Below are 9594 nucleotides of genomic sequence, written 5' to 3'. Positions count from 1 at the left end.
CCCGTGCGGGGAGCCCCGGGGCTCGGCCGGAGGGAGGCAGAGAAGCGGAGTGTCAGGCTGGTTGGTGTGCGGGGCTGAGAAGGGGCGCGGGGAGCAGCCCGCCTTGCTGCCTGCGGGCAGCCCAGCCTGGCCCAGCCGGTGCGCCCGGGGGCAGAACGTGAGTTCGGTTAATTGCATCCTGATCTGCTTTCTCCTTAAGCAGCGCACACTGAGCTGCGTATACACCAGCCTTTTTCTTTCTTGTCCAGTTTTTAGGTGTCTTTTACCGTATGTGAGATCTCTTCAATAACATAATCAAAAATTAATACAGACTATATGACTGATGACGACGTGTGGAAAAAAACCTGTTTCCAGCTCTGTGGGCTGGCTTTGTATCATCTGTTTGGGCAGTATCAAACAACTTTAGCTGTTACAGTGGGGTTTTTTGTCTTGCAGTACCCGTGGCTGTGCACTCTCTTAAGTTCTGAACAGCTCAATCATGGTTCTTCAGATGGTCTGCTTTGCTACAGGGCTTGTTCCCCCACCAGCCTCAATCTCCACAGAAAATAGGTGGTGTTCTTATTGATAAAGTGCAATCAGTCTTAATTCAGTCTCTCCTGGCTTGGTTAAAATATTTTTTCTTCATGTGCGTGATTTTCTAGATATCCCTTTTAAGCAATTTGAAAAAAACCAACCAACAAAACAGCATAAATTCTGTTGCACAAGGAGCAACAAGTCCACAAGGAGCTTGTAGGTCCACAGCAGACACATAGCACTTGTGCTGATGGAGTGACTGGTAGCAGCAGGACTTGGTCTTTCTTTAGAGGGGCACTAGAAGACCTTTTCTGACAGGCAAGAAACTCAGATTTCCTGTGCTTTCTTGCAGGTTCTAGAGGGGACTGTGTTTTCATAGGCGCAGACTTCTGCCTGTCTTTCCCAAATGTAATTTGAGCTACATAATCATATGCAACTTTTTTTTTTTTACCACTCCTGATGTTACCTCCCAAATGAGTAGATCTTACTTACCATTAGCAGTCCTACTTTATGCTTCTCATCCTAGTCCTGCTTTTTCATTTCATCCCAGCTGTCATTGCTGCCTACTTTTTCACTGTCATTGCTCGTTCAGCCATCCCCATTTGCTTTCTTTATTCTTCCTCTGATCTCTCTCCCTTCATTACACCTTGGATACCATCTCAGTCCTCATGTCCCTCTCAGAATTCCTCATCCTAATTTCTTCACGGTGTTACCTGATACATTTTTTTCTGTGGCCCAATTATTTTGATCTGTTATGTCCTATTTCTGTCTTCCATCCAGCAGATCCATTTCCCCTTCTTATTTGTTCTCCCCAACCCACTGTTTTGTGGCATGATTAACTAGTTCTTGCTTTTTCCTGGTTCTCCTCTTACCTCCCAATACCAACTTCTAGTTTCCAGTCTCTTTAGCCATACAGTCCCAATCTGATCTCCTTTGTGCTGCACTTTTGTTGCTTACCTAGTGCTAGTTACAGCTTCTACCCCTGCTTTTCCTTTGGTCCTACATTTACCTCCTTATTCCAGACTTCCCTTTTCTCTTCTCTGCATCTGAATTGGAAAGTTCTGTTCTTGCCAGGACAATCATTATAAACTCAGAAGATGCAGGATCCTTCCTCTTAGTTGCAGGGAATGGGGAAAGTCCAGTTCTGTGTCTGTAGCCATGAGCTGAAGAGATAAACCTACCCGGTGGCTTGATGGGAAGGAAACACATAGTACAGTGCACTGGGTACACGGAATTCTTAAAAGGTGAATTATTAACTGTTTCTTTTGAAGATTTATAAATTGCAGTTTTTCAGTTTTCTAACTTAGTAAACATTGGGGGATTAAGTAGATTAAAATAGTTCTGAACACAACTGTAGCAATGTATTTTTTTCTATAACTGCTTTTAGAAACCATTTTGGCCATTTTGATATAAAGTGAGAGAAAAATGGGGCAGAGAGCATGAAAAATTTCAGCCTTAGCAGTTAGCTGGTTCTCACTAGAAATACTGAATCTAGACTCTAATGAGCAGCATAGCATTAAATGATGAAGGCTTGCCTGTAATAAAGCACACTGGTATTTGGGCATCTTGAGACAAAGTTCACTCACTGGCCAGTGTTTTCTCCCCCACAGCCAACAACCAAACTCTTCATTGATGGGAAGTTTGTTGAGTCCAAAGCTACTGAATGGATTGATATCCACAACCCGGTAAGTGAAATGGCCCCAGTTTATATATTAGTGATCGCGATGCAACTCAAGTCTGTGTTTCTGTACCAGCATTTGACAGAAGGGGAAAGTACACATATTTCTGGAGAAGGGCTCAGACTTGAAGATCAAGATGGATTTAGCACTGTAATTGTTTCTCAGTTTCCTTTCCACATGAAATGTCAGTCTTAGGACTGTGATGACTTCCTTTACCTCCCCTGCATAGTAAAACTGATCTGCAGAAAGGAAGCTTAAACCCCACTTCACTTTTTTTTTTTTTTCTCATAGAAAGGCTCTGTTATTGAATTTCTTAATGTATGTCACATTTCAGAAACATTTCTCTCACCCTGTACATGAAATCAACCAGGTGTGATTTGATGCCACCTGAATTTGAAATCCCGATAGAGGCTAATTTCACTCTCAGACCAAAGTAAAAATTCCAGCTCTTGTTCTTTCAGAGAGCTTCTGTCTGCGAGCCACGATATTCACAGTGAATTCTGAGGCCGGATGCTATGTGTTGGAAAATAATCTTAGATTAGTAGCACTTGCACTTGTCTGAGTCCTCCACCAAAGACAAAAGGAAATGAGGTCGTGTGCAGAATTCTGACCCTTCTGACTCCCCTTTTAAGCATTTGGACAACAGTTCTTGTTTTTTCATTCAGGCCACAAATGAAGTGGTTGGCCGTGTACCGAAAGCCACAGCCAGTGAGATGGAGGCAGCTGTGGCTTCTTGCAAAAAGGCATTTTGGAGCTGGTCAGAAACATCTGTTTTGAGTCGCCAGCAAATCTTCCTGCGTTACCAACAACTCATCAAAGACAATCTGGTGAGACACCATGGCTGTATGTGATGGCTGCTGCTGAATGCATTGCAGCTAACTTCAGGAATTAATTGAGAGATTTGGGGTTTACTGTGTTCTTGGTGAGGCATGGTTGCTATGATTGAGGAACCAATGGAGATGCTGTCATTGAGGGGAGCAGCAAAGCACTCTCCAAGCAAATGGGGACAGAGAGGTAGTGCTTCTTAGGGGATTTTATTCTGCATTTGATCCTTTACTAAAAGACCACAAGAGGAACTTTCACCCTTGATGGAGAATGTGCCAGATTACAATGGTGGAACTAGAATGTTACTGTGACTTTGGATTCCTCAGATTGGTTTTTCTGTGTATCTGTGGTGTGGCACATGAAAAGCTGTAAAATATAACCCCCACACACAGTTGTTTTTTTCTAAAATGTTATCTGTGTGTCTTATTGGCTTCTAAACTACAAGGAGCAGATCAATCCCTGTAGATTTTCCCAGGTTCTATTCAGTCTTCATAGTGATGTTCAACTCTCTGTTAAACTCTTATCTCTGCACCCTGTTTCACAAGCAGACACTTATCTAATATTCATAAACTTCTATCTTTTCCATTTCAGAAAGAAATTTCAAAACTCATTACCTATGAGCAAGGGAAGACCCTGGCTGATGCCGAGGGAGATGTGTTCCGAGGCCTCCGTAAGCTGCTGGCTTCTCCTATTAAAAAAGGGGCTTTGATAACCTATAGGAAGGGAGAAGGTCTCCTGAGCAACTGATTGCTCTGGGTGTCTTTATATGTAGCTCCACTCACAGCCTCCTGAAAGAAAAGTGGCAATTGGAACTCTAACCTGAAAAGTTCCCTTAGATTGAGTTACTCTAACTCACTTTCAAGTTGTTAAATCCTTCCTTTTCCTAGGAGTCACTACAAATTGCTGTAAAGAGATAAGAACAACTTGCTTGTGCTCAGATGTCTCAAGGTTGGGTCCCAGGTGGCACACTAATACTATACCTGTGCTTCTTTTACTGGGGCAGTTGTTTCTGTGCTCCTCTCACAGTGACATAAAATGCACTCGAGAGAATCCTCTTGCAGTGAGCTTACAGTGCTTGGCAGAGCAAAGATATTTTCTGGAGCACAGTGAGTTTTAAGTTGTGGTAAAAGAGGCTGCAAGAAAGACTTAGGTCAAGGAAATGGTCAGAAGGGATTCTGGGGCCTCACTGTTGACAGATCATCCAGTGGCATATTGCTCTTTCTGCTGCAGAGGTGGTTGAACATGCTTGCAGTGTGACATCCCTCATACTGGGAGAGACCATGCCCTCCATCACTAAAGACATGGACACTTACACCTACCGCCTGCCTCTCGGCGTGTGTGCTGGAATTGCACCGTTCAATTTCCCCGCCATGATTCCTCTTTGGATGTTCCCCATGGCTATGGTTTGTGGAAACACCTTCTTGATGAAACCATCTGAGCGTGTACCAGGAGCACTCATGTTTCTTGCCAAGCTGTTTCAGGATGCTGGTGCCCCTGATGGGACCCTGAATATCATCCATGGACAGCATGAAGGTAAAAATAGCCCTTGAGAGATGTCTGGAGTGTACAAGTGTTGTGGTGTATGTTCAGTGGAGGTACTAAAGAAGCTGGAGAGACTGACACTATTGCTGTTAATTAGGTTTGCACAGATGCTTCAGTCCTCTTGATGGAGGGGAAATGACAGAGATTCTCTGCCATCTTGCACCAAATTTTCAATGACATACAGGGGACACTATCTGGGAGCTGGGGGTAGAGTTCCCAAGGCTTTTAAGTGCTCAAATTCTGTTTAGCAACCTAAGCTCCAACTGAAATAAATAGATAAATCATCTTGGTTTCACAAGGAAGCTTAAACAAGAATCTCCAGTTACTGTGGAGTGGATGCCAGTATTTTTGCTCCTAATGTGGTATTTTCCACCTCGTGCAGCTACCTTCAGAACATTAGGATACAAATAGACAACAGTAACTTCACTTCAGCATTGTTCAGGTGCCCTGGGAGATGCCCAGAGGATGAAGAGACGGCACAGAGTCAGGTGCATGAGCAGAAGGGTAGGCTAAGAAATAAATGGAGAAAAGCATGGACAGATAGTAGGGAAACTCAAATGTAGGAAACAGGCAGGAATTTTGATAAGATACATAGATTTAGCACTGTGGGGATGGGGAAAGAGGGAATAATTTGTGCACTACAGTATATAATGTATTATTTCCTGTTTGAAGCTGTGAATTTCATTTGTGACCACCCGGATATCAGAGCAATCAGCTTTGTGGGATCTAATCAGGCTGGCGAGTACATCTATGAGAGGGGATCCCGGAACGGCAAGAGAGTCCAGGCCAACATGGTAATGCCTCTGAGTAGAGCATACTTCAGCACAGAGACTGCCTGTCTCCTGTGAATGCTGAGAGACCATGCCATTCAGCAGCAGAAGCTGACTTTGCTACTGGTAGATAAGTGATGAGGCTGCCCTTCTTGCCAGCCTGTTGGTAGCAGAGTCAGAGATGCTATATGAAGATATTGCCAGAGAACTAGAGAAGTGGGATGGAGTGGTCAATAATGGGAGATTGTGGATGTGATGTATTTCAGGGAGCCAAGAACCATGGTGTGGTGATGCCTGATGCCAATAAAGAGAATACCTTGAACCAGCTGGTTGGAGCTGCTTTTGGAGCAGCTGGTCAACGCTGCATGGCCCTGTCTACAGCAATTCTAGTGGGAGAAGCTCAGAAATGGTTGCCAGAGCTTGTGGACAGAGCCAAAAATCTACGTGTAAATGCAGGTACAGGCTGTGATAATTTCTTATGAGGTACTGCACTTCTGTACAATTGTAGCTTTTTAGGTCAGTGTGTCTACCATACTATGGTGTGTCCCTTTGTTTGGACTGGGAAACACAGCCCTAGACTTGGATTTAGGAATATGTAGGAAGGCTTGGCAGTGTGACTGTGATGCAAGGTTTACAGGGTTGATCTTGTTTTAACCAGAGCTTTGAGGATATGTCCTATGTTTAACTCAAACCTACTATTTTTATGGCAACATCAGTTAAAGATCCTCCCAATTTGTAATAAGCATGTAATAAAAAGGAAAAATGGAAACAAGTACTTTGGAAAAACGAGACTATTATTAATTATAGGATAATTACATTTTGGTTAAAAAGTCCTGCAAAGGGGAAAAGTTTCCTTTCTGAGAAGAATCAGTTGTTGAATTTTGGCTTCCTTCCTGGTCACCTAAAGTTATACTTATTCTTCACCTTAGTTGTTTATTATGAGAGTTGCAGGCTATTACTCCTGTCTATTAATGTCTCAAATCTGTGTTCTGCATCTCAGACACATGAGGGTTTTGAGATTTTTCCTGCCAGTGTAGTTAGCTCTCCATAATGCCTATGAAAAGGAAGCTGTCAGGGTTTAAAACTTGTTGTCTCTGTCTCTTCACAGGAGACCAGCCTGGAGCGGATCTAGGGCCTCTAATCAGTCCTCAGGCTAAGGAACGGGTTTGCAGTCTGATTGAGAAGGGAGTAAAAGAAGGTGCCAGCCTTCTTCTGGATGGACGTAATATCAAAGTGAAGGGCTATGAAAATGGCAATTTTGTTGGACCAACAATCCTTGCCAAGGTCAAGGTAAGATGACCAAAGCCAGTCCTTGATGTTGTATGTTGCAGGGTCGGTTGAAAAATGGGTTATCCAAATCAGTCAGTAATGAATAATCACCAGGTAGAAAGCCTTAAATGTCTCAGATGTCTCTTGCAAAATGCCAATGAAGTGCTCATTGTAGGGCTCTTGTGGAGGTGATAAAAGAATTTGCAGTAGCACAACATAATGTGAATGAGGTTAATGATCTTAACTTGAACAGAATGCAGCCAATAAAAACAATAATATGGGCAGTTTGTTAGTCTGAATGTCTGTCAAGCCTATTGTACCACCTGTAGTAATGGCTAGCAGCAGGTGCCTAAGGAAGAGCATAATGAACAACCAAACTTGCAATTTTCATTCCTGCAGTTTGCAATTTAAGGACTTGGAGAAACAGAAGTTAATTATTTGTGGAAATCTTCACAAGAATAGTATAGGATAAGGTACAAAATCTCTTTGGTTTTTAATATATTCACAATTTTGTTGAGTCAGCTTCAAAATGTAATGCATGGTGTAAAACAGATGGATGCTATTATGGGGAACTGTTCTTTGCCAGGTACAGATGCACCTGAGTTTTCATACCTAAATTCATTCTTTTATGTTTATACAATCAGCTGGTATTATTTCCTCAATATTTAAGATTCAGTTCTTCATGGGCCTTTTGATGAGTGATTTCATTATAGCAAACCAATCTTGGTAATTCAGCTATTGTACTTCATATTTTTAGGATTCTATTGATTTTATGCTCTTATATAATTCAGGTTTGTAATCTATCTCAGAATTTTCTCACTTTAGTTTCATTAAACATCTTAAAATACTTAACTTTCCTGTGTTGTGTCATGAATATTGTTAGGTATTCAAAAGTGTAAGTTTCACTGAGATTTTGTGATTCTTAGTTTTCTTACACAGTGATTAGTAATATAGTAAGCCATGTCAAACTTACAACTTGTCAAATGAATGTTTTGTACTTTGCTGTATTAGTTATTAGGGATTTAAAGCACTCTCCAGTTGGTGTTTTTGTGTTTGTCAGCTGTTGCTAATTATCAGACATAAATCCTGGACACTGAGTTGGAAAGGATAACATGTTCTAGTCGCTTTGTCAACAAGAACTGAAGTAAACTATCCTGAATTAATCCTGGTCTTAATCATCTTGGTCAGAGTAGATCTGTAGGTGAGGTCAGGCAGGCAGTAAAAGCAGAAAGCATTCTGGAGATGAAAAGCAGTAGTGGACTGGAGAGATGGCAGGGCATGGGAAATGGTGAAGAGGCAAGAAGGACTGAAGGATGGCCTGTGGCAATGCAGTATGATGGGAATATCCTGAACATCAGCAGCATGTGTGTTTATTATAGACTATTTCCTAGGATACTTTCATTGTATCCTGTCCGATATATCCTATATACAAGCGGCTTTTTGTGCTATTCATCTTGGCAGCCAGACATGACTTGCTACAAGGAGGAGATCTTTGGGCCGGTCTTAGTGGTTCTGGAAGCAGACACTTTGGATGATGCCATTAAGATGGTGAACAATAATCCCTATGGAAATGGAACTGCCATCTTCACCACCAATGGAGCCACAGCTCGGAAATATTCTCACTTAGTAGATGTGGGTCAGGTATGTTCAAGCTAGAATTGTTGCTATCAGTACTCACCATTTACAGTGGACAGCCATCCAGCTGTAGTGATTAGTGCCTGACTACTCAACCAACAGTACTGAGCCTTAGATTTAAGGAAAGAAAATAAGGTCACTTTTGGAGAGTGTTCTGCAATCCACTACTTCTTGGGATTAATATGGCAGCTTTCCTTTTGTTTAGGTGGGTGTCAATGTTCCAATCCCAGTACCTCTGCCCATGTTCTCTTTCACCGGCTCTCGTGCTTCTTTCAGAGGAGACACTAACTTCTATGGCAAGCAGGTAACTTAACTAATTCAAAGTATTCTGCTGGGTTAATAGAGTTGCAATAAATCACATTATAAATGGCAATGGGGAGACAGTCCTCAGACCTCATAAGCAAGGAGACTTTGAAGCCATCTCAGCCAGGAAGCTGAAGACCAGCCAGTGATTACAGCCATTATAATAAGTGTTACAATAGCCAATTCATTTTTTTATTCTTTAATTAAAGAAAAAAAAAAAAAAAAGTCTTAGGAAATTTGAGAAGGGAGGAAGATCTAAGTAGCAAGTTTTCTCAGAGAAACAGAATCTTTGGGAAACTGGTAAAAGGAACAAGATGACAGAACCTGTTCCCCCAAAGGAAAACTCAGCCCTCTGTAGGTACAACAAAAACCGCTTGGTATACCACTGGTGCAGACCTGAAGAATTCATAAGGCCAAACATCTGATCCTTGTCTTCCCTTTCTTCTAGGGAGTGCAGTTCTACACACAGCTGAAAACAATCATTTCTCAATGGAAAGAGGAAGATGCCACCGTTAGCAAGCCTGCTGTGGTTATGCCAACTATGGGAAACTAAATCAGCCTTTACAGATGCTGTTTTTGGTGTCCTTTTCCCTCTATGCTGCACTTTCCAGTTTTGTTCCAACTATAATTTCCTTGGGAATTACTAGAAGGCTCCATTTTCTCAAGGACTTCTGTGGCTGTGCAGGTCCAGCAGGCTTATGTAACATACAGTCTGAGTTTTCTGTTGCTGGTTTTTGGCTAGCTGAATAGAAGTATTTTTCTATAACCTATCACAGTGGAAACAACCTTATCTAATAGAAAAGGGCAGACAACGACCTTGGTCTTAATTTGTGGTTCTTTCCAAACCCTCTGAACTTGAACATTACTCTGGTTTCTACTTAAATATCTTTAGCCTTAGTGATTCACTCCTGGCTACATCTTGTAGCAGTTTTATTTACCTTTTTACAAATCTTACATGTTAAGATTGGGACATTTTGGTTGTCTCGTAGAAGTAACTTTACATACAATGAAGACAGCAAGTTTGGGAGTTGAAAATGTCAGTCTTTCATCTGTTCTGA

General features: G+C 41.9%; 2 protein-coding genes across 2 annotated transcripts in view; one reads left to right on the top strand and one right to left on the bottom strand.

Moving 5' to 3' along the window:
* Positions 1-890, bottom strand: part of LIN52 (lin-52 DREAM MuvB core complex component) — a 40990-nt gene extending 40100 nt beyond the window's left edge. The window contains exon 1 of the mRNA XM_009993949.1: positions 830-890. Within this exon, the coding sequence (XP_009992251.1) occupies positions 830-890 (61 nt within the window). The remainder of the gene's footprint in view (positions 1-829) is intronic.
* An 815-nt stretch (positions 891-1705) lies between these two features.
* ALDH6A1 (aldehyde dehydrogenase 6 family, member A1) lies at positions 1706-9194 on the top strand. The gene is given in 12 exon segments (XM_009993875.1): positions 1706-1731; positions 1733-1757; positions 2124-2198; positions 2858-3019; positions 3609-3687; positions 4248-4550; positions 5232-5353; positions 5596-5785; positions 6438-6619; positions 8060-8239; positions 8439-8537; positions 8985-9194. Coding segments are annotated over 12 exon segments (1548 nt in total). The 3' UTR covers positions 9090-9194.
* Positions 9195-9594: the final 400 nt, after the last annotated feature.

The sequence above is a fragment of the Chaetura pelagica genome, unplaced genomic scaffold (assembly GCF_000747805.2).
Source record: "Chaetura pelagica isolate M959 unplaced genomic scaffold, ChaPel_1.0 scaffold11, whole genome shotgun sequence".
Lineage (NCBI taxonomy): Eukaryota > Metazoa > Chordata > Aves > Apodiformes > Apodidae > Chaetura > Chaetura pelagica.
The sequence above is the reverse complement of the archived record's forward strand: the minus strand, read 5'-3'. Positions and strand labels throughout refer to the sequence as shown.